Here is a 25,405-nt window from a genome sequence, read left to right on the forward strand (position 1 = left end):
CAATAGGCAGTAGCAGCCCTAGGCCCTGACCTGCAAAAGGATCTGCAATCCCATGCAATTAGTTTCGCAGGACGTTAACACGGCTGCATTCAACAACACACGTCTTTAAAATTTATCTATTAGTCATTCAAAATAATTCCTGGGTTTGTTGCAGTATTGCAGTCTCAATATAAAAAATCCCTTATATAACAGAAATGGAGTCCAGGTAAAATTTAGTCACTCAAAACTGTTTACTATATTGCTATAAAATGTTAACCATATATATGGATAAGGCTCAATAAGAGGGACTATTACTTAAGAGTCTTGGTTCTTTAGTGCTATTTTTAGTAACTCATGCACTCCTGGTTAATAATCATTACTGAAATTAAACCTATATAGATTGAACAGTACCTTACTCTACCAATAGTCCCATTGAAGTTAATGGAATTTGTGGAATAAGCTGCTATAAAACTGGAGTAAAGATCTGACTTAATATCTAGTTTGGTTTTTGAAATGGGATTATACAGTATCATTGGTTTAATGAAGAATTATCTGCATAAACGGTTTCATTCCTTTAATACTCTACAAACTGCTTCTATTCTTCTAAAAAATGTGTACTTTTAAAAGTTATGCTACAATCCCCTAGTGCAATAATTTACACAAAATTTAAAGGATTACAAGAAAACCTTTTTAACTTCTGTTTTTAAGGCTTTATATTGGCTATGTAAGAAATGATTGTTCCCATGTAATGATTATATGTTTAGATGAAAAATTACACAAATTGTTACATTAAAAATTAAATTAAATTGTAAATAAATTAGTTTTAAAACTGAAATTCCTTGTGGCAACTACCAATATACAATGTTGAAAAAACATGCCATAAAAACCATACATAGTCCTTACAAAATACATAGGTTTCTAGATTACATCACATTTATGGTCTAAACTTTGTGATCATTTTGGTATCTTCACATATTAAAATTACAGTGAAATAAAATTTGTAATTAAAGTATCACACAAAATTTCGAATGGGACCAACCACACACACATTGCACACAGAAAATTACCACCATCACAACTGGCATTAATTGGCAGTCTCAGCTGGGAAGCCAAGCACTAAGTAGCACAGATTATATCTCTAAGAACCTTGCTGAACCTCCATTAAAGTCAGTTGATAGACCCCCAGTGACTTCACCGAGAGTTGGATTGGGCCTTTACCCAGAGATGGTCCTTTTTCTGGCAGAGCTGAAACACTGGCATAACAGTGTGATGCTGTTGGATAAACAAGGGGTTTTCAGGACAGTCAAATAGGCGGCTACTACTACTACTTTCAAAAGCACAAAGGGCTCAATCCTGCAAGGTGTTGAGCGTTCTCATCCAATCCAGCAAAGCACAAGCACATACTTAAATTTAAGCATGAGTAGAGTCAATGGGACTATTCAAGTGCTTAGTGCTTCATTGGGTCAGGCTAGAGTGCTCGGCACCTTGCAGGACTGATCTCCACATTCACAAACTTGCTCAGAGCTTGACTCTGCTATTCTTATGTATGTTGATCTGAAAATGGTGGCAGAATTGAGTTTCAAATAAACTGCCACTGATGTCAACGGAAGTGCTGTGTGTAGAACAATAAAGGATCAGGCCAATTTCCCTCAAACATTACTTCTCATCAACTGTTGTCCATTTTATATACCTTTATATAAAACAAACTGTAAACACTTACAAAATACGGAATATTTTGATTAACTTGAAAATTGTTAAAAGCCATTTGGGTTTTTTTTTTTTCTGAGGAAGATGTAATAAGGATTATCACGAAATAATAGAGTGGTACTGGTAGAACATACTTGTCTTGCTAGAGATCGGCCTTCACTCTGAAGTTTGAATCCTGATCCAAACTTTCCTCAAATGTAAGTCGCTTTGGATCCAGTATTTTGGTTTGGCTCTGTCTCGCATTTTTGCTGCCTGAGCATTTAAGAAGAGTAATAATAAAATACAAAGATATTTAAAAATACATTTTCCTTTTAAAATATGATTTTTTTAACCAGGATGAATTAATACAGAATGGGGGTATTGGACAATTATTCACACCCATGGGCTGCATATACACTTATTATCTGAGTCATGTTTGTATTTGTTTTGCGTTTACTGGTACAGTATATTTACAGTTATCCAGATAAGAATGTTCTCATGGGTTTCCATTACATTCTTAATTTACTACACCCATCCAAGCTCTAAGAACAACAATAGACATCATGAAGAAAATTTCAAATACCTCTGTTCAATGGGGATGGGGTGGGATGCAAGGGGAGACATACTTATTTTTATATGAAGGATACCAAAGTAATGTATTTTACAATATAACTAAAACCCTGCAGAACTTTGCACTCATGCATAAACCCCTCAGAAGCACCGCTGGATATACTTGTTTTTCAAGCATAATACAGGAATGGCATTTTTCTAAGCATTTTGTGACTATTAATACTGTTAGATCTCTGTATGTCAAAGGTTTACCTTGAAAGAGAGATATTTTATTAATCTTTTTACCGTCTAGAAAAGGTGCTGTATTTTACAGGAATGTTGTCAGTGACCTAAGGAATAAACATTGTGCATACTGAAAAACACCCCCCATATTTTATCTCTTTAATGTTCTCAGAAATGTTATCACTTTCATACCAGCTTCCCTCATTGTAGGGTCTTCAATGGCGATCGAATTGGGCAATAGTCACTGGAAAGACTCCCACTGAATTGAATTTAGTGGGAATTGTTACTATTTTGACCTTAGTTGAATTTACAATACACTTACATGAGAAGCTAACAGTTTCTCCTACTGTTAGTTTGCCCCCTAGATAGATCAAAACACAGGCCGCTTGTGAGCAGATGACTGAAACAGCATCAGCCATGAGCCCCTAAAAGCTGCAGAACAGCTGCTGTGGATTCGTGGCTCTGCAGTTGTGGCCATTCTCTTTAGCACCATCCGTAGACCCTACGGTGATTTCTCAACGATCTTGTGCAGGAAATGTCTCCACACACTGAAACTCCTCCAAGGCCTGGCTGTAGGCAAGATTCCTATCATGGGCAGTGGGTATCAAAGGTAGGGGGAGGCTGAGCCTCCCCAAACAGCATGGCCCCACCCACCCCCAGACCTCCTCCTGCTTCCTGCCAGCCCCTGCTTGATTTCAATTACAATGCAGAATACAAAGTGTAGCATGTTCACTTTATATTATTTTTAATTACAAATATTTGCACCGTAAAAAAGAAACAAAAGGTAGTGCAATCTACAAGTCAAAGCATGAATGGACATACAAATGCTTAGCATATCTGGCACATATATACCTTGGAACGTTGGCTACAACAGTGCCATGCGACCGCTTGTTCTCACCTGCAGGTGACGTAAATAAGTGGGCAGCATTATCTCCTGTATATGTAAACAAACTTGGATGAACAAGTAGAACTGAGTGCACCTGTAGTCTCTATATAGTTTTACATTGTTTTATTTTTGAGTACAGTTATGTGGAAAAATAATTCTACATTTGTAAGTTGCACTTTCACGATAAACAGACTGCACTACAGTACTTGTATGAGGTAAACTGAAAAATACTATTTCTTTTGTTCATCTTTTTTACAGTTAAAATATTTGTAATCAAAAATATAAAGTGAGCACTGTACACTTTGTATTCTATGTTGTAATTGAAAACATTTGAAAAAGATAGAAAACATACAAAATATTATAATACATTTTAATTGGTATTTTCTTATTGTTTAATAGTGCAATTATTTTTTACCGAGTTAATTTATTTTGTTTAAATCGCCTGAGTTAACTGTGATTAATTGACAGCCCTAATTCTAGGCTGCAGATGCACTACATACCTAAGGTAGCTGGTGACATTCCCTTAGGTGACTCCTGCAAAGGAAATATCTTTGTGTGTACACCGGAAAGATACTGACAAACCACAGGGAGGTCAGAGAAGAGCTACAGGACCCCTCAGGCCGGGGCCTGGTTCGGAAAGCAGATTTGGGGCCTGGGGAAGCGCTGCCTGTGAGCCTTGGGGGGCACGTTGCTCACTCACTGCCAGGTCTGCAACCTTTGGTGTTTTCCATAATGCACCAGCTGCCGGAGCCGCGCGATACGGGGAGACTCTCCTCATTCAGTCAGAGCCCAGAGTCCGTGTCTAGATCACGTAGCTGCGGACAAAAGCTCGAAAGAGCCACTGGAGGGACCCCGACGGGCTCGCCCCCCGGGGGCGCTTGTCAGACGCGCCGCGGGCTCCCACAGCAGCCCGCCCCGCGCGCGGCCCACCAGAGCGCCTCCCACACCGCCGGCCGTAGCGGAGACTCCATGGTGGGACTCCAACTCCCGGCATGCCATGGGCCAAGACAGGCCTTCAATGAAGAGTAAATGTCCCAACATGAGCCGGTGGCGCCCGCAAAGCATGCTGGTAACTACAGTCCCCGGTCCGGCCGCAGTGCACACTGGGAGCTGTAGCTTGCACGGGACCTATTCGTTTTGCCCACCGAAGCAACGTCCCCTGGGCACGCGCGGCTCAGTTCGGTTCTCCTTTGTGCAGACCTCACCCCCCCCACCATTGACAGCACAGCTTCCGCTTCCGTTGTCCAGGTGCTTCCGGCCCCGCCCTTCCGGTGCGGTGACTTCCGCTCCCACAGTGCCCCGCGCCGAATCATGGACCACAATGGTGAGGAGGGGAGAGGGAGGGAGCCGCATTTATACCCGGGCGGGCCTGCCCCGGGGCATTGCGCGGTGCGGCCGGGGGAGCCGGCTACGGGGAGAGCCCCATGGGGAGAGGGCCCGGGGAGCGGACTGGCGTCCGGGGCCTAGCGCGGGCTGGACCCCAGCGCCGCCGGCCCACAGTGTGGGGTTTGGCGGGTTCGGCCGGGCCTCGCAGTCCCCGCGCCTCCCTCAACCTCCACCCTGACAGCGGGCCCTAGTCTCTACCGGGCCCCGCCGCGGAACAGGCGCCGATCCCCATTGGCTTCCTTCGGCGGGGCCCCGAGGGGACGGGGAAGGTCGCTGTGACTGTCCGCCCCGGGGGAGCAGCGAAGTGGGAGCAGCCGTAGGCTGTGAGACACGGTGCCGTGTGGTTTGTGCGCCCCCCTCCGCCGCCCGCGTAGCCATGCGCTGGGGCAGGGGGTACTTCAGCAGAACTCGCCCAGACGTCACTGCCAGAGCAATGGCCGAGGTTCGTCATTTTGGGCTGAAGGATCGGTCCACTTTGTACTAACTTAGCAAGGGACTCTGGTTCTTGGTGTGTAGTTAACAGAGGATGGGAAACACCTGTCTAGATCTGCTATGCTATCAGTATGTACTGTTTGTATAACGCGCTTTGTAATTGGTTCTCAAGCAGGCAAGTCAGTAGGGTTTGCAGACTAATATAAAGGTTGCAGGTTCAAATTTGCAGTGTACTATGCTGCTCCTTTGGTAGCATATTCCATGCATTTTACTGGATGTGTGGGCCTGAGAGGAGCATTTAAAAATCAAGGTTTTGTCTGGGTAGTAAAATCTCAAGATTTTTCTAAAATTTGAGATTTATCATAGTGGCTTTGGTTAAAACTTTATTTTCTTGTTCTGCTTGCAGCATGCTATGTTGATGTCCTCAAAGTTTCTGGCCTAGAAATATCTGAATTGAACACTGTTCTTTACCTGGTTGCTGCAAATCCTCCTTGGATGCACACCTTTTGTAACTACTGTGTATATATAGCTTGGGTTTGGGGATTACTTTGAATGTAGCCTGGAATTCATCACCAAGGCTAAGATTTAATCACGGGTATTTTTAGTAAAAGTCATGGACAGGTCACGGGCAATAACCAAAAAGTCATGGCAAGTGACCTGTCAGTAACTTTTACTAAAAATACTGCTAACTAACTCTTACCTGCTGGAGTGGAGAGGCGGTGTTACAGCAGGTGCTGCTGCTTTTGGGGGTGGGTGGCGGCCCAGGGCCCTGCTGATGCCACTGCTCCGGAGGAAGGCGGGTGACATGTGGCCCCGCTGCCGCTTCTGGGGAAGTGGGGGGCCGGGCAGCCTGCTGCTGTGAGATGGCCTGTGGCCCCGCCACTCCAGGCCACAGGATGGCCCGTAGCTCCACCGCCACCCCTCTGGGACTGCTGCTCTGGGGCAGCGCCTGGGATCAGTTGCCTGGGGCTGCCGCAGTAGAGGCCGGTGCGGGTCAGCCACTGCAGCTGTGGAGGTCGTGGAGGTCCTGGAAAGTCATGGAATCTGTGACCTCCATGAAAGATTTGCAGCCTTGTTCATCATGTACCGAAACAAGTGACTAAATAAGAAGCTACAATTCTGTTTGCTAACTGACGATTAATTAAAATGTGTTGGAACACAACTGAAAATTTAAATTTATAAAAACTCATAAGCATAAGATTCCTCTTACATGAATTTGAGTGGGCTCTGGTAGTTTTTATTTGGGTCAGAACTGTGACAAGAGACTGACATTCATAGAGATGTGTTAATTTGTGGTGTGACTCCATTGACTTCTGAAGTCAGTGGAATTACACCAGACGAATGTGGTCCATAGAATTTAAGAGCTAGAAAAGACGTATTAGATCAGTCAGTCTACTTCAGGGGTAGGCAACCTATGGCACGCGTGCCAAAGGCGGCACGTGAGCTGATTTTCAGTGGCACTCACACTGCCTGGGTCCTGGCCACCAGTTTGGGGGTGGAGGGGGGACTCTGCATTTTAATTTAATTTCAAATGAAGCTTCTTAAACATTTTAAAAACCTTATATACTTTACATACAACAGTAGTTTAGTTATATATTATAGACTTATAGAAAGAGACCTAAAAATGTTAAAATGTATTACTGGCACGTGAAACCTTAAATTAGAGTGAATAAATGAAGACTTGGCAACCTTTCAGAAGTGGTGTGCCAACACCTGGTCTACTTCCTGGAAGTCGCTACAGGTTTTTTCCTTACTGTAACTTTTTCAGTGTTTTATCCAGACTAGTTTTTAAATCCTCCAAGTGATGGGGCTGTAACCATTTCCCTAGTAGTCTCCCTTTTAGGAAGTTGTTTTTCCTAATATTTGGTCTATAGTTCTTTTTTTCTTTGCAATGTTATTTGTGTAGTTAGCACAGTTAGTGCACATGGGGTAAATTGCCCAATAAATAACCAGAAGAGTTTCCCGTGTAAAAGCATGTGCAGGTACAGAGGGGAGGTACTTATGCTCTTTTTATCTGGAATACTGTATTTCACAAACTAGATAAGTTTTCAGATGGAGGGGACTTAACTTGCAGTATCATCCCGTTACTCTTGATTATAAATACATTCTCTACCATTCTAAACAGTTCTTACTTTTTCTCCTGTTTTAGCCATACTGATACATACTTGATTCTTTTATTCTTCTCTCAAAAAATACCTCATTCAGTTACTCAATGCCAAATTAAGCCCCATAATCATCTTTGTTACTTTTCTCAGGAGGTTCTGATCTTCAAGTACCAGAACGTAACTTTTTCTTGTATGTATCTGCACTGGCAATGAGATGGACTGGATAGCCTAAAATGTATATCTGATCTCTATATTCCATGTGTGCAGACACATCAGTGTTCTGCAGACAGGGACTATTGGGTTTTTTGCAGTGCCAAAGCATGCAACTCAGAATTGCTCCCCCTGTTGACCTCTGCTCTGAAATTGCAGTGCTCCTTTAAGTTGGCTGCCCAGGAATGCATGTGTGCAGCATCATACGCTTTATTATAAAAGGATTCACAATTTCCCAATATGAGGAACATCCACAAGCTTGATATATTGCCTATGTGATGCACCAGTCCAAACTGCCTGTGTGTGTCTCATTACTACTTTGTACTCCTCCATATATTTTCTCTTGTCTTATACTTCGGTATTATACTTAGATTGTAAACTGCTTGGGGCAGGGACTGTCTTTTTCTGTGTTTGTACAGCACCTAGCACAGTGGGATTCATATCCATCACTAGGGTTCGTAGGTGCTACAGCAATACAGATGCATAATATTTTCATGTAATGAGGACCCTGTTTATTGCCTAGACATTGTCCTTGCCCATTGTTTTGGGAATTGGCATGTGTCAAGGTGTCTCTTGCCTCCCTTGCACCAGAGATTTAAGATTTAAAACCGCTCTTAAGAGGTGTGTGTCAGCTAGATAAGTTCATGGAGGATAGGTCCATCAGTGGCTATTAGCCAGGATGTGTAGGGATGGTGTCCCTAGCCTCTGTTTGCCAGAAGATGGGAATGGGCGACAGGGGATGGAAAACTTGATGATTACGTGTTCTGTTCATTCCCTCTGGGGCACCTGGCATTGGCCACCATCGGAAGACAAGATACTGGGCAAGATGGACCTTTGGTCTGACCCAGTATGGCCATTCTTATGTGTGTAGGAGGATTAGCCTTTAATTTTACATATATATGTTATCAGATGTGCTGGTAAAGCCTTGGTAGTTCTCTGTTTTCTGTATTTGGTCACTGATGTTCCAGTGATGTGTTAAATAAGATGTTATAGATTCCAAGGCCAAAAAGGATCAGTCTGATCCTCAAGTCTGACCTCCCCAGGCCATAGAACTTCCCCAAAATAATTCTTAGGATGTCTTACTAAAAGATAGATTATATCTTCATTTAGAAATTGTCAGCGATGGAGAATACACCATGACCGTAGTGAATTATTCCCATGGTTAATTACCCTCACTCAAAAATGTGTACCTTATTTCCAGTCTGGATTTGTCTATCTCAGTGGTCTCCAACCTTTTTATGCCCAAGATCACTTTTTGAATTTAAGGGCAACCCAGGATCTGCCCGGCCCCTTCCCCCAAGGCCCCGCCCCACTCACTCTACCCCCCCCCAGTCACTCGCTCTCCCCCACCCTCACTCACTGTCTCCAGGCTGGGGTAGGGGTTTGGGAGGGGATGCAGGCTCTGGGCTGGGGCTGAGGAGTTCGCAGTGTGGGTGGGGGCTCTGGGCTGAGCCTGGAGCAGGGGGTTGGGGTGTATGAGGGGGTGTGGGCTCTGGGAGTGAGTTTGGGTGCAGGAGGGGGCTCCGGGCTGGGGCAGAGTGTTGGGGTGGAGGAGGGGGTAAAGGGTGCTGGCTCTGGGAGGGGGGTCAGGGCTGGGGTTTGGGGTGTAGGAAGGAGTTCAGGGTGGTGGCTCAGGGCTGGGGGTTGAGGTGCAGCCTCTCACCAGGTAGCAAGCCACGCTAAGGCAGCCTCCGTGCCTGCCCCGGCCCCACGCTGCTCCCGGAAGGGGCCAACGTCCCCTTGCGGCCTCTGGGAGCGGGGGATGGCACATGGCTCCGTGCGCTGCCCCTCTCTGCAAGCACCACCCCTGCAGCTCCCATTGGCTGGGAACAGGGACCTGTAGCCAATGGGAGCTGCAGGAGCGGTGCTTGCAGGCAGGAGCAGCATGTGGAGGGTGACCCCTCCCCCCAGAGCTGCAGGGCACACTGGCCACTTCTGGGAGTGGCGTGGGACCGGGGCAGGCAGGGAGCCTGTCTTAGCGGCAGCCCCGCTGCGCCACCGGAGATCTTCTAGGATCGACCAGTCGCGATCGACCGGTTGGTGACCACTGTTCTAGCTTCATCTTCTACCTATTGGATCGTATTATACCATTCCTGCTAGAATGAAGAGCCCATTATTAAATATTTTTTCTATGTAGATACTGTAATCAAGTCACCCCTTAACCTTCTCTTTGTTATACTAAATAGATGAGCTCTTTGTGTCTGTCACTATAAGGCATGTTTTCTAATCCTGTAATCGTTCTCATGGCTCCTCTGAACCCTCTCCAATTTATCAACATCCTTCTTGAATTGTGGGCACCAGAAATGGACACAGTATTCCAGCAGCAGTTTAACCAGCACCAAGTACAGTGAGGTAAAACAGCCTCCTACTCAAGATTCCCCTGTTTATGCATCCCAGGATCACATTAGTTCTTTTGGCCACAGCATCACATTGGGAGCTCACATTCAGCTGTTTATCCACTATAACCTCCAAATCTTTTTCAGTCACTACTTCCCAGGATAGAGTTCCCCATTCTGTAAGTATGACCTACATTTTTTTTGTTCCTAGGTGTATACATTTACCTTTAGCTGTATTAAAACACATATTGTTTGCTTGTGCTCACCTTACCAAGCGATCCAGATTGCTCTGAATCAGTGACCTACCCTCTTTATTATTTACCATTCCCCCAATTTTTGTCTCATCTGCAAACTTTATCAGTGATGATTTTATTTTCTTTCAGGTCATTGATAAAAATGTTAAATAGCATAGGGCCAAGAGCCGATCTCTGTGGGACCCTATTAGAAACGCACTTGCTCAATGGCGATTTTCCCATTTATAGTTACATTTCGAGGCCTATCAGTTTTAATCCATTTAATATGTACCATGTTAATTTTATATTGGTCTAGATTTTAATCAAAATGTCATGCGATACCAAGTGAAATGCTTTACAGAAGTGTTGATGTAATATACTTGGACTATTACCTTTATTAACCAAACTTGTAATCTCATAAATAAAAGATACCAAGTTAGTTTGATAAGGTCTATTTTCTGTAAACGGTTGTTGATTTGCATGAATAATAGTACCCTTCTTTAATTCTTTATTAATCGAGCCCCATCTCAGCTGTTCTATTATCTTGCCCAAGATCATAAACAGAATATGTTTGTCTTTTGGTTTCCCTTGCAAATAGCATATACAAAACCATTCCTGAGGGAAGATCCTTGTTGTTCATTAGTTGTACAGTGGTTATTCCAAGGAGCCCTAATCATGAATTAGGGTACTACTGTGCAAGATGCTGTACAAACACACAATAAAAAGACAGTCTCTGCCACAAAGAAGTTACAGTTTGAGAGACTGATTCACTACTAAATTGACTTCATTATAAATGTCATATTACTGCATAATTGCACTTATGACCAATACTGTTGGCATGATCTGACAGTTTGAAGGTACCATGTGAGCAGTAGATTAAGATTTTTTTCAAACAGGTAAATTCTGGTAGAGTAAATGAAGTCTTAAACTAGCTTTAATAAAATCAGTGTGTTCCTTGAAATGTCTCTGCTAATATCTAACCCTTTCAGAAACTAATGTATAAAATAAGTGGAAAATGACAGTAAACATATTTTTCTCTTGTATAGACAATGATTTGCAAGGCACTAATAGTTCTGGATCGTTGGGTGGTCTTGATGTTCGCAGACGAATCCCTATAAAGCTCATCTCCAAACAGCCCAACAAAACCAAACCTGCACCACGCGCTCCAAGAATTATGAACAGGATGCCTTCAAAGGCACAGGCTGGTGATGAAGGTAAACTAATTTAAATAGTTTAATGCTATAGAAGGAAAGGGTATTAATTTATTATTATTTATACTGCAGTGGTGCTCGGGGGCCCTATTCAGTATTGGAGAACTAATATGTTAGATGCTGTCCAAACTTATAAGAATACCTGATAGAGCTCTGCCTCTAGGTGTTGCTGCAGTATAAAAAAATGGTCTCTGTCTTCAGAGCGTAGCACTATTTCTGTTACTTTTCCTTGCAGAATGGATTTAAGCCAGGCTGCAGACATTGGAAATGCTGTAGCATTTCTTGATGATTGTAATGTAGATTGTAAACACCATGTGTTTTTTAATAGCATCTTGGGTCAATTAGAAAAATTATGGCATGTACTAGAAGTGTTTTTTTTCTTTTCTTTCTTTTCCCCCTTCCATTCCCCCCCAGAAGAATTTGATTATAATGAAGAGGAGCGGTATGAGTGCAAAGGAGCTGACATGTTTGGGAATCCAAGAAGATTCCCTGGACACATATTTTGGGACTTTAAGGTACACTCATGAATGCAATAGTTCTGATACTATACATTACATTTGAAATCATAGGGTGTAAGCTAATTCTTATTATTCTCAGTTAGAGTGCAGAGCACCCTACTTATCTTTAGAGAAATCCAATAAAAAAATAAGCGCTACCACTGCTTTTTGACTTCCTGAAAATATATTCTGTGCTGTTTCTCTCAGATTGTATGTAGTTCTCTGTTCCTTATTAAATATTTGCGAATTTTCAAGCATATTGGTAATAACCTAATGAAATAAGGAGCCCCTAATGAATGCTATTTTGACAGATAAACTTGCTCGGAGAAAAGGATGATACCCCAGTCCATTTCTGTGACAAGTGTGGATTGCCTATCAAATTGTATGGGCGCATGGTGAGTAGAGCTGTATTGATGGAAAAGCTGCCCTACTATGAACTAACATGAAGTCTATACCTGTTTTTGGAAAAGTTCTCAGTGCTCCCATTGGCATATGGGTAGTTAGTGCAAGTGTAACATCATGCATAACAGCTACTTAACTCCTATTTAAAAAAAAAAAAGTGTCAGCTTCCCACTAATTAAAATTATTGTAAAGTTAGGCCCTGATCCTGCATTGAGATGCACACAAATGCATGTCTGTCCCATGCAGAGCTCATTGACTTCAAGGGGGCTCTGCATGAGCAAAAGGGTATATTCCAATGCATCTCAGTATAAAACCAAGGCCTTAATTTGTACAAGAACTCCAAACTGTTCTTGTTGCATATATTTTCTGCTGATGTCTCCCTTGCTTAATTAAGGGGTAAAATAGCTTTGGAAGAGTGGCTGACATGGTGCTTGATCCTACTGCCATTGTAGTCAATTTAAAAATACCTATTGACTTCAGTGGAAGCAGAATAGGCCCATTTATCCTTACAATGCTTAGCTTAAAAAAGAAGTTGCTTTATCTTACTTGAAGACTTTAACTGAGTTAGTAAATACTAGACGTTAATCATTTCTATGCCCCTTTAAAACAGTGATATAACAGAATGCAAAGAATAAAATTAAAATATTGACTACAGGTTAATGAGTGCTTAGGGATCTGACTTAGTGGCTTAATTTTTTAAAAATTAGCATTGTATTTTGAGCCACTAAGCTTTATAGTTCTCATTCAGGACAACCAACCTTTATTATTAAGATGCTCATGGGAGCTTTTTTAAATTTTACAGACCGTGAAATCATTTGTGTTGTGTTAAGTTGTAATCTTTCCTCTTACTCACCTGCTCCTTGTAGCATCTGTGGCGTGTTGAAAAGCATTTCAGGAATGTAGTTTGATTGATTAGGTCTTGCCTACACTACAGTTATGACCAAGTCAGGAGGAATTGTTACACCAGTTTGGCTTTTGACCATTTAAAAGTTGTTGTGCAGACTGGCCCTAACTATGTCTCTGTAATGAGGTTTGTAATGTAATTGGATTGTCCAGATTTTTAATTTGATTGTGGGAACATTAAAAACACACCTACGCTACATCTTTGAACCATGTTTTTATTAGCTTGGGAAGAACAATGTGGTAACTTGTTTCCTTGAGTCATTTATAGTTGTTGTACAGATGAAGTCTCAGTTTTAATGCCAAGGCTCAGATCTGCCAGTTAAGAACTTTACAGGCTGCCCTGTGAATCAAGCTCTGCTGTGTAGTCTCTTCTTTATTTTAAAACCTGGGTGAATACCAGTCTATTTGGAGAACTGTACCCGTTAGCGAGACCTGGACCTTGGGCACTAGCTGTTAAAGCCACTGTGTCCTGTTCAGTTGAGCCTTCGCTGACCCGTCACAGAACCAACTATTCCAACTGCCAGGATGGAAATTTTCAAATTGATTTGGAGGAGCGCAAGCTCCATCCAAGTTAATGTGTGCACAGTTACATGGGAGATTGGCAGAAGCAGTGCACTGAGTCCTGCTAAAAGGACTATGATTAGCAAGGGGAAGCCTAGAATGCCAGTTGCTAAAGCATGAAGTACCGGTACTGGTGTTACCAAGTCCCAGTAGCAGGAACAGCTGAAATATACTGCTGTAGTTTCCATAAAGAGCCTTGCCTCGCTGCTATAGGAAGAGCTTGTGGTGCATTCTTTTATTTAAAGTTTTGCCTATATGTTTTGCATTTTCTTTTTCACGCAATTTACCTTTTTCAAGCTATTTTTGAAAGTGTCCCATCAAAGGTACTGCATATTTTGTTACATGTAGCTGTATCATGTCCATTTCCCAGCATGCATTTCACAGACAACTTAAATTTAAGAATTTTATTTTCAGGAAGATACAGAATGAGAGAGCATGTTCATGAGGGAGGAATGTATCAAAACTTATTTAAAAATACATTCTATAAATGACATACTGGTTTACACATAATGGTTTAATGAAGCTATTGTTTGTATGTTTCTAGATACCTTGCAAGCATGTTTTCTGCTATGACTGTGCTATATTGCATGAGAAGAAGGGTGACAAGATGTGCCCAGGGTAAGTTCACTAGTGATTGTTTATTAAAAAGGGAGAATATACTGGAATAATTTAAACTGCTTATTCTCACATATGTCTTAGTTAATGTACATAATTTTTGTTTGGTGGAAAAACAGCTCAATAGGAAGAAGAAGCAAAGAATGCTTTTGCTGCACTAGAGGGATTGTAGTTTGACACTACATTGTCATCCAGATACTGAGAAATTCAGTTTAACTGTTGATGTTTAAATTAGGGAGGTCAAGCAGTTAAAAAAAAAAAAAAAATCATGATTAATCTCATGATTAAAAAAATAATAAATACCATTTATTTAAATATATTTGAAAATGTAGAAAACACAAAAATACTGATTTCAATTACAACACAGAATACAAAGTGTACAGTGCTCATTTTATATTGTTTTTTATTACAAATATTAGCACTGTAAAAAAGAAACAAAAGAAATAGTATTTTTCAAATCACTTAATACAAGTACAGTAGTGCAATCTCTTTATCATGAAAGTTGAACTTACAAATGTAGACTTAGGTACAAAAAATAACTGCATTCAAAAAAAAAAAAGAAAAAAACAATGTAAAACTACAAGTCCACTCAGTCCTACTTCTTGTAGGCTCTAAATTTTACATTGTTTTGAGTGGAGTTATGTAACAAAAAAAATAGATTGCACTACAGTACTTGTATGAGGTGAATTTAAAAATACTATTTCTTTTGTTTACAAATATTAGCACTGTAAAAATGGCAATCAAAAATAATATAAAGTGAGCACTGTCCTCTTTGTATGCTGTTGTAACGGAAATCAATATATTTGAAAATGTAGAAAAACATCCAAAATATTTGATAACTTTCAATTGGTATTCTATTGTTTAACAGTGCGATTAATTGCAGTTTTAAATTTTTTTTTTAGTTAATCGCGTGAGTTAACTGATTAATTGACAGCCCTAGTTTAAATGGTAAATTGAAGATGGTTTAAATAAGTAGTTGACATATTTGTGTTCAGTCTTCCCCTTATTACCTCCAATAGAGCAAATGACAGTTCACTAGTAATTAAGACTCACTTACTAATTGTGTACCCTAATCGTGTCCCTAATCTCAAGAACCCCTTCTCTTTTGTGCTTTTTTGACACATCTTAGAATATGATACAGATTATGGGATGTCAGTTCTAAACTTCTCTTCAGGAAATGTTGATGTACTTTGTAACTGCGCTTCTATAGGAGAATACAATATTTCAAAATTAGACAATTTAATTTGAATTAAGGAAATTCAAGCCTTTCGTGTTGTGTTGGCACTAAGAAATGTCATTTTAAATATGTAGAATTGTGGAATAAACATTTAGTGTAAATATTTCTAGATTCAGAGCTGTTTGTGATGATAATAAACCAATCTTTTTTTCTAATTTAGCTGTAATGATCCCGTGCAGCGAATTGAGCAATGTGTGCGAGGGTCTCTCTTCATGTGTAGCATTGTTCAAGGGTGCAAGAGAACATATTTGTCTCAGAGAGACTTACAGGCTCACATCAACCATCGTCATATGAGAGCTGGAAAACCTGTTACCCGTCCTCCACTTGAACCTGTTCATCCTCCTATTGCCCCACCTCCTGCTGAAATTCCTGAGCGTTTCATAATGCCACCTGATAAGCATCATATGAGCCATATTCCACCAAAGCAGCACCTCATGATGCCACCACCTCCTTTACAGCATGTGCAACACGAGCATTATAACCAACCACACGAGGACATTCGTGCACCCCCAGCAGAGATGTCAATGGCTCCACCACCACCACGCTCGGTCAGTCAGGATACGTTTCGTATTTCCACGAGAAAACACAGCAATTTAATAACTGTCCCTATTCAGGATGATTCAAATTCAGGTGCTCGAGAACCACCTCCACCAGCCCCAGCACCTGCTCATCATCATCCTGAATATCAGGGTCAACCAGTGGTATCCCATCCTCATCATATTATGCCTCCACAGCAACATTATGCACCACCCCCGCCACCACCACCACCAATAAGCCATCCAATGCAACATCCTCCCCAGGGAGCAGGTACTCCTCATATGGTTTATAGCCAAGCTCCACCACCACCGATGACCTCTGCTCCACCACCAATAACCCCTCCCCCTGGACACATAATTGCCCAAATGCCACCATATATGAATCACCCTCCTCCAGGACCTCCCCCTCCTCAACATGGTGGCCCACCAGTAAATGTAAATGCACCCCCTCCCCATCACTATAATCCTAACTCTTTGCCGCAGTTCAGTGAAGATCAAGGAACTCTCAGCCCTCCTTTTACACAGCCTGGGGGAATGAGTCCAGGGATGTGGCCAGCTCCAAGAGGGCCTCCTCCACCCCCAAGAATGCAAGGCCCACCTTCTCAAGCCCCACTTCCTGGACCACATCACCCAGATCAAACCAGATATAGACCATACTACCAATGATATTAACAGTAATTTGAACTGAGTATGCTATGGGAAGGATAAACTATATACAGCAGCCTTTTAATGAATCTGTTTTTGGGGTCTCTTTTTTCCTTTTTTCCCCTCCCCCTTTCAAAGAAATACAATGGTTGTGACTAACACACTCTGGGGACTTGACTCTTGATTGATTTTTATACCTTGACCGTAGGACTCCGACTTCAGATATACTGTAGTGCTAAGATAAGTGGCTCAGTAGATAACAGCTACATTTTTTTTTTTTTTTTTTTTAAACCGACTTTGTGTCCCTAGTGAGGTTAAACTGTCTGAGAGATGGTCATTTGTAATATTATTTCCTGAAAAATTGAACACCCGTTGTACCACTCTATTGTTTTTGTTAAATCCAATGTTTAGTTTTACTTGTGATACTTTTTTGTTAACCTGTGTACAATAATTAAATTTAAATATGGTTGTAAAAATACTGGGTTTTTATGTGAATTTGAGCACAGACACAATTTCTGAAAAAACATTTCATGTTTTGACACCAATACTTTCCCATCTGGCATCATAATAAAATGTTCGGTGTAAGAGACATTCAAGTTTACCTTAGCAGTAACATTGTTTGTAGTAAAGTCTGATGATCCAAGTTTAAGGAGCTGTAAATCTGAAGTGCAGAATCTTGAATTTCATACAGATTTTTAAATTTTGAGGCAACTTTGGGAGCACAAAGTGAATGGTGCATGAAAGACACAGTTTTGGTGATAACATGAAGCCATGTTGTCTTAACATTTTAAAATCTTAGCTCACTTCTTGTTTGGAAAATTCTGGTTAACTTGAGATCTCATACACTCCCTACTGGTGTTGAATTCATGTCTTGTGCATTTACTAAATGGATGGTTTCACATAAAAGGTGCCATTTACTGACTCACCACATTCATGATATGAAGGGATATGATTTTTTTGGGACTTAGGCCTTGTCTACACTACGAGAGTACTTCGATTTTAGTTAATTCGACTATGTGGAATCGATATTACTAAGTCGAACGTGTGTGTCCACACTAAGGACAGTAATTCGACTTTGTGAGACTTTGTGAGTCCACACTAACGGGGCAAGCGTCGACATTGGAAGCGGTGCACTGTGGGCAGCTATCCCACAGTTCCCGCAGTCCCCGCTGCCCATTGGAATTCTGGGTCGAGCCCCAAATGCCTTCTGGGTAAAAAAATGTGTCGAGGGTGCTTTTGGGCGCCTGTCGTCATCCGTCCGTCACTCACGCCCTCCCTCCCTCCCTCCCTGAAAGCGCCGGTGGGAAATCAGTTCGCGCGCTTTTCTGATTACTGACAGCGCGGACGCCACAGCAGTGCGAGCATGGATCCCGCTGCGACCATCGCTGCAGTTGTGGCAGTTCTCAACGCCTCGCAGCTTCTCCTCCACCTGTACCAGAGGCAGCTGCAGATCAATCATGAGAGGAGGCTACGGCACCACCGTGACGGCATGAAGTCGGACACTAGCTCCGACCTCTCTGAGAACATGAGACCCAGCGCCCAGGACATCTCGCTGTCACTGGGTCTTGTTGATACTGTTGAACGGCGATTCTGGGCCCGTGAAACAAGCACAGAATGGTGGGACCACATAGTGCTGCAGGTCTGGGATGAATCCCAGTGGCTGCGCAACTGTCGCATGCGGAAGGGGACTTTCCTCGAACTGTGTGAGTTGCTGTCCCCTGCCCTGAAGCGAAAGGACACCCGGATGCGGGCAGCCCTGACTGTCCAGAAGCGAGTGGCCATAGCCCTCTGGAAGCTCGCAACGCCAGACAGCTACCGGTCCGTCGCTAACCACTTTGGTGTGGGCAAGTCTACCGTGGGGGTTGCTGTTATGCAAGTAGCCAGGGCAATCGTCAAGCTACTGCTATCTAAGGTAGTGACCCTGGGAAACGTGGAGCTCATCAGAGATGGCTTTGCCGAGATGGGATTCCCAAACTGCGGTGGGGCTATAGATGGGACTCACATCCCTATCCTGGCACCGGACCAACAGGCCAGCCAGTACATCAACAGAAAGGGGTACTTTTCCATGGTGCTGCAAGCACTGGTGGACCATCGGGGACGTTTTACCAATATCTACGTTGGATGGCCTGGCAAGGTTCATGACGCTAGGGTGTTCAGGAACTCTGGTCTGTATAGACGGCTGCAGGAAGGTCTTTACTTCCCGGACCACAAAGTAACTGTTGGGGATGTGGAGATGCCTACAGTCATCCTCGGGGACCCTGCATACCCGCTAATGCCCTGGCTCATGAAGCCCTACACTGGCGCACTGGACTCAGGGAAAGAACTATTCAACTACCGGCTCAGCAAGTGCAGAATGGTGGTGGAGTGTGCTTTTGGCCGTCTCAAGGGGAGATGGAGAAGCCTACTCACTCGCTGTGATCTCAGCGAGACCAATATCCCCATTGTGATAGCTGCTTGCTGTGTGCTCCACAATTTGTGTGAGAGCAAGGGGGAGACCTTTATGGCGGGGTGGGAGCTTGAGGCAAATAGCCTGGCTTCTGATTACGTCCAGCCAGACAGCCGGGCGATTAGAAGATCCCAGCGGGACGCGCTGTGCATCAGGGAGGCTTTGAAAGCCAGGTTCCTGACTGAGCAGGGTCTCCAGTGACTGTTCACTTTGTGGACACAGATACTGAACCTGCCCCCGTTTCTTTACCCAGTTACTGTTGACTATCCTTCCAAGTTACATACCCCCTTCCCCACCTTCCCAACAAATAAAATCTGTTCCGTTTTGTTACTGAACAAGGTTCTCTTTCTTACTGTTTTCGCGGGAATGTTTTAAACCGGGGACGCAGACTGTGGCGGGGGGCTGGTTTATTGTTTTGATGCAAATGATGCTTCTAAACTCCGGGAATGACAGGCTCCGCAGTGCTGGATTGGTTGTTTCAACGCAGCCTGCCAGCAGTCCTGGGCGGGACTGCATGTATGTGTCGGCCAAGTGACTTTCTGGCAGGGGGCGGAGGGTAACAGATCCCCTGCTGCGTGGCTCTGTGATCCAGGATAAGGACCGCGGCAGAAGATCTGTAACTGCCCTCCCCCGCCACAAAGTCACAGATCAACCCCCTCGCACCCCAGAACATGAAAACCGCCTCCCAGACTGACCAGGGTAACTGGTGACTGTACTGTGTATGTGTCCTGATGCTGGACCTGCCCCCGCCTCTGTAGCCTGCTACAGGTGACTGTCCTGTCCAAGTAACAAACCCCTTCCCCCCCTTCAGACAGAATCCCCTCTAAAAGACACTCTCGGAAACAGTACTTAACAGAAACAGATGTTTTATTATGAACCGCACATGAAAAGGGGGGGAGGAAACTTGGACGTGGGCTATTGTGAGATGGGTAGGAAAGGGCTTTTCAAACTTTGGAACGAGAGCCTTCCATTGCTGCAGCAGTGTGCAGGGGCCGACTGAAAGTTTTAACGGCCCTTGCCGCCCCTCCTTCTTTGGACTTTTGGTGAGGGGGGTGTGGGACTTGGTGGCGGGGGAGGGCGGTTAGAGATAGACAGCAGCAGGGCTCTGTCCTCCTGCCTCCGGTCTTGCAGAACATCCACTAGGCGCCGGAGCGTCTCCGTTTGCTCCCTCATTAGTCCAAGCAGGGTTCGAGTAGCCTGCTGGTCCTCCTGGCGCCACCTCTCCTCCCGTTCCATGACTGCTCTGTGCATTTGTGACAAGTTCTCCCTCCACTGTGTCGTCTGGGCTGCCTGCTCTCGTGAGCACTCCATAAGTTCATAAAACATGTCTTCACGCGTCTTTCTCTTCCTTCTCCTAATCTGCGCTAGCCTCTGGGAGTGTGATGCCAGGCTGGGTTGGGAGACAGTCGCAGATGTGTCTGTGGGAATGGGAAAAAGGGAGTAAATTCCTGAGACAGATAAATGAAGTTGCTAACAAAGAACATAGTCTTTCTCTGTGAACAACACCATGCACTGGACCTTTCACATGCGCACACAGGACAAGGTCGAATTTTCGGCCCTCGCCTTCAGTGCCTGGGGTCTTGCAGTTGCGATCAGAGAAGCGTGGCAGGACACCTCTACTTTTGTTGCAGGAAAACATGGTAAGCCGTAGACTTGTGGCAGCTTAAAAATGTAATAGTAGCACTGGGCTCCTTTCGCACTGAATGCAAGGCCACTCTCTGCTGGCAGCAATCAGGGAAGCATGAGCTCTGCCCCTGTCCCACCACCTCGCGGCTGTCCCCGGGAAAGATCACTGTATGCTGCCCCTCTGCCGCCTCCACCGCGTGGCTGTAAAGCAGTCCCAATACTAACATTCCCCTCCCTAATTTAAAGCAGGGCGTCATGTGCGATATAACTCTAATGAGGATCTCGGAGAGCGAGAGGGGAAGAATGCTTCGGGAGACCATGCAGAGGCCAGGGCCGTATGCCGCCATGCTGTGCCGTGCCATGATCCCAGACTACTTACTGGACTCATGGCGTGGGAACGTGTGTTACCACGGTGGACCAGTTATGTTAAAATTACATGTTTAGATGTTTAAAGCACTCACTGCTTGATCCTTCCCCTGATTCGGTGTCCGGGGTAACGGCTGTGGATGGTTGGTAGGGGATCTCGGTAAGGGTGATGAAGAGCTCCTGGCTGTCGGGGAAATCAGTGGTGCAAGCGCTGTCGACTGCCTCGTCCTCCTCATCTCCTTCCTCATCTTCCCCGTCCGCTAACATTTCCGACGAGGAACCGGCCGTGGACAGTATCCCATCCTCTGAGTCCACGGTCACTGGTGGGGTAGTGGTGGCGGCCGCACCTAGGATGGAATGCAGTGCCTCGTAGAAACGTGATGTGTGGGGCTGGGATCCGGAGCGTCGGTTTGCCTCTTTGGTTTTTTGGTAGCCTTGTCTCAGCTCCTTGATTTTCACGCGGCACTGCGTTGCATCCCGGCTGTATCCTCTCTCTGCCATGGCTTTAGAGATCTTCTCGTAGATCTTTGCATTCCTTCTTTTGGAGCGCAGCTCTGAAAGCACGGACTCATCGCCCCACACAGCGATGAGATCCAAGACTTCCCGATCAGTCCATGCTGGGGCCCTCTTTCTATTAGATTGCACGGCCATCTCTGCTGGAGAGCTCTGCATCGTTGCCAGTGCTGCTGAGCTCTCCACGCTGTCCAAACAGAAAATGAGATTCAAACTGCCCAGACAGGAAAAGGAATTCAAATTTTCCCGGGGCTTTTCCTGTGTGGCTGGTCAGAGCATCCGAGCTCGAAGTGCTGTCCAGAGCGTCAACAGAGTGGTGCACTGTGGGATAGCTCCCGGAGCTATTACCGTCGATTTCCATCCACACCTAGCCTAATTCGATATTGCCATTTCGAATTTAGCGCTACTCCTCTCGTTTTCGAGGAGTACAGAAGTCGAATTTAAGACAGCTCTATGTCGAATTAAATAGCTTCGTGGTGTGGACGGGTGCGGGGTTAATTCGATGTAACGGCGCTAAATTCGATATAAACTCCTAGTGTAGACCAGGCCTTAGTTTTTTCTTTTTCTATATAAAGGGTAATGTAGAGTAGGAAAGTATTCCACTTTCCTAACCTGGAGTTAGGGATCTGACATATCTTATGCAGATTAAAAATACATATGTATAAATCATGTCAAATTTTGTTGCCAGATTTGATGAAGTGGCTAATGGTTTACAGGATTTAATAATCTGTTTTAACCATGGTCTTAAATAGATTTGACACACTGTCAGGTCCCTTTAGGCCCAAAATTTAGATTTTGTAAAACTTTTTTTTTTTTAAATCCATTGAAAACAGATGTAAGAAATAAATATCCTATTTAACACTAGTTGTGTTAGTGCAGGAGAGCCAGAGAATGAAACTGTTTACACAGCTCTCATTGTCCAAGCAGAGTGCCTACTTTTTACATTGCAGCTGCATTAGTGTTGAAAAATAAACATTTAAAAAAAAAAAAAAAACTTAAAAATTAAGGGGGTTTAGAGGTAACTAAATCTATTTTTGACCTAGGTGTCTGGTCTCACGTACCTCTAAAACAATGTAGGAAACCATCTGTTTACTGGAATTTTCTCAAAGGCTTTATTTATTTTCTTCCGTAAGTTCTGTTTTTGCCTCTCACCTAATATGAGTTGTTAGCATTGAGCCTGTCAGAGCACCTGATGGCAGAACATTCCAAACTTTATAATTTTGCATATAAAATGAGTGTCTGGCAGTCAGGGCAAGGACTCTGTTAGGCTTGTGTTCTGTTCCTGAATCTGCCCTTGATTTGCTGGGTGATGTTGGGCAAATCACTTAGGACCTGAGTTTTGAATGTAGGTGCATGCAAACTCCATAAATGGGTGTGAAAATCAAATACTTATTTTGCACAAATCGCTATTGTGTCTAATTGTCCAGTTGCATATGCAGTTGTAATGTGACTAACTTCAAAAAAATCAGGCTTTTTTGCAGATAGGGAAATAGAGGCAAAGTAGGAATAATACCCACCATTGTTAAATGCTTTGACATCCTAGGAAGAAAAATGCAAGTTATTATAATATAGGGTTAGTTGAAACTTTACCATTTGAGTGTGAGGGGAGGGAGGGAAGAATGACTCAATAAGGAGTGTTTTGTTTCGTGGTTAATAAATATGTAAGGTAATTTAAAGGTACCCCCTCTTGTGTTACAGAATATTTTGTTCATTATCAAATCACTCACAAGCTAATATCTTCAAGCAGATTTCACTGTATACACAAAGGAACCTATCCAACAAGGTAATTCCCCTGTCTTAGGGGAGAACTCGTCTTTCTAAGGTTTCTTAAGGAATTTTATTTGGCCTCTTATTAAAGACCAGCCTATACTAGACAACTATTTAATATTTTTATTGGCTTAGGTGGTTCTAAGTGCAGGCTTCATTATATATAGACTGACATGTTTATAATTCTAGATACATAAGGATAACACAAATCTAATGAGTAGGTTACTATTAAAAAAGGTTTGTATTCAGTAGAGAGCCCAGTTTTACTCAGAACTTGCTTCCCTTTGACAGACTAAACATAGGTAATGTGCTGTCTATTGAAATTGTGGCAAACTCGTAATTTAGTGGGCTTCAGAAATGTTCAGCAGCCATCTGCATTCTTTAGGTGATATGAAAAATTTGCTGATATTTCCATTATGGGCCTAGTTTTAGGAATGGTCTAGATTGCATTTATTTTGGGGCCCTATTCAATGCTCATTGAAGTCGATAGAAGATTTGGGTCACAGACGCTTTATCCTTAAGACCATGGTTTCGTACCATACTGACTTGTTTTCCTTTAAATCACTGGTAAAATCCTCTTGTTGATTGCTATTACAGTGGTCAGGCTGTTTTATTTAATATTTAAGGGCAGCTCACAAGCACATCACCTTGAATAAAATATGAAATGTACTTCCTTTTAAAAGTCAAGGAAAATTGGCATTTCAGAGCTTAGGGTTACATCAATGAGTCTTTCCATTGACTAATGGGAGTGGAATCTAGGTCTTTATGCTGGAGGTTGCATTTTTCAGTAAATGGCCCTCATGTAAGCAGAAATCATTCTTACACAACACCCCTTGTGTGTTCAAGTGAGTGCTTGGCCAAAATCTGCTCATGTATTTACACCCCTGTAAATCATGAGTTCACCAATGTAACAGAGAAGAATTGAGACCATCATTTTTGCATGTTCCCAGAAGAAACAGACTTGCAGTTTAATTGCATTGGTGGGAGCCCAGGGTTACTCAGAAAGGAACTTTTCAGAAAAACTGTTGCTTCCAATACTAAACTCAGAAGTGCCAGTTGTCAATAAAAATTTGTGTATATGGTACACTTCACAGTCAAAGTCATAGTGACAAGTGCTTCTTACCCTGTGAATTCTTGAGATTCTTCGCTTGAATGAAATAAGTACTGTTTCCTTGTAAAGATAAAATTATCGAGGTGATTAATGGTTTAGTTTGATTCTGAATAACAAATGGCCCATAAGATCATATGTGCTCCATTCATACACAGTATGTTGCTGCCATTCAAAAATAGCTCTCATGTTTTCAACAAAACTCTTTGACTATATTATACATTTATTAGCCATTCTGAGATTCTATAATTACATATAGGCAAATAGAAGTGCTAGTTTGCCAACCATTTAGACTGAGGAGAATGAGACTTCCAAACTGTTAAATGGCTCAGATAAATCCTTTTAATTGGTAAGAGGCTTGGGATGATATTTTGAAAACTGTCTGAGGAATTTGGACCCACTTCCTTTAGTCAGCTTTGAAAATCTTAACCCCTTCTTATAATTGTATGTTCTATTTGCCTGAAGGATTGGTGGCAATAGCACAGAATCAGGCTGAATGTATGAGTGAGTTCTTCACTCTTAGTTAGGGTGAATGCTCTAAAGCTCACTCTGTGCATGTATGTTATAAAGTTGTTTTCTTACTTAAAAAAAAAAAAACAATGAAAAATGTGATTGCCACTGTTATAACTGACTCAGGAAAGTTTTTTGAACTATGGCAGAGACCAATCCAATACACAGTATTTCTGCATCTTTCATTATATTGCTTTTAGGAGTGACAAGTTCATTCTGACAAACGCTGGAGAGGAAGCACTAGTGCTTGTTTTGCATTACTTGATTATTTACAAATGTAGCAATACAGGAAACTGTTTCTGTTCTCTGGTGCATACTTCCGGTCCTTCCAAAGCGCAAATTCAGCAACATTTGTTTGTATCTAGTTCAAGTACAGCCTTTCTATATTTACTTATATCCATGGGTAAATTCTAAATT

At 42.9% G+C, this 25,405-nt stretch overlaps 1 protein-coding gene across 4 annotated transcripts in view; it reads left to right on the plus strand.

Annotated features, from left to right (window-relative positions):
- Positions 1 to 4,618: 4,618 nt before the first annotated feature.
- CBLL1 (Cbl proto-oncogene like 1) overlaps positions 4,619 to 25,405 on the plus strand; it is a 42,898-nt gene continuing 22,111 nt past the window's right edge. Inside the window, exons 1-7 of one of the 4 annotated variants that reach the window (XM_065404175.1) lie at positions 4,619 to 4,667; positions 9,960 to 9,991; positions 11,092 to 11,259; positions 11,671 to 11,771; positions 12,065 to 12,148; positions 14,164 to 14,237; positions 15,632 to 17,599. In XM_065404175.1, coding sequence (XP_065260247.1) covers positions 11,220 to 11,259; positions 11,671 to 11,771; positions 12,065 to 12,148; positions 14,164 to 14,237; positions 15,632 to 16,673 — 1,341 coding nt within the window. In that variant the 5' untranslated portion in view covers positions 4,619 to 4,667; positions 9,960 to 9,991; positions 11,092 to 11,219 and the 3' untranslated portion in view covers positions 16,674 to 17,599. Of the gene's footprint in view, positions 4,668 to 9,959; positions 9,992 to 11,091; positions 11,260 to 11,670; positions 11,772 to 12,064; positions 12,149 to 14,163; positions 14,238 to 15,631; positions 17,600 to 25,405 lie in introns of those variants that run through there. The other 3 variants (XM_065404159.1, XM_065404167.1, XM_065404184.1) reach the window with 3 other exon arrangements.

Source organism: Emys orbicularis, chromosome 1 (genome assembly GCF_028017835.1).
Source record: "Emys orbicularis isolate rEmyOrb1 chromosome 1, rEmyOrb1.hap1, whole genome shotgun sequence".
Classification (NCBI taxonomy): domain Eukaryota; kingdom Metazoa; phylum Chordata; order Testudines; family Emydidae; genus Emys; species Emys orbicularis.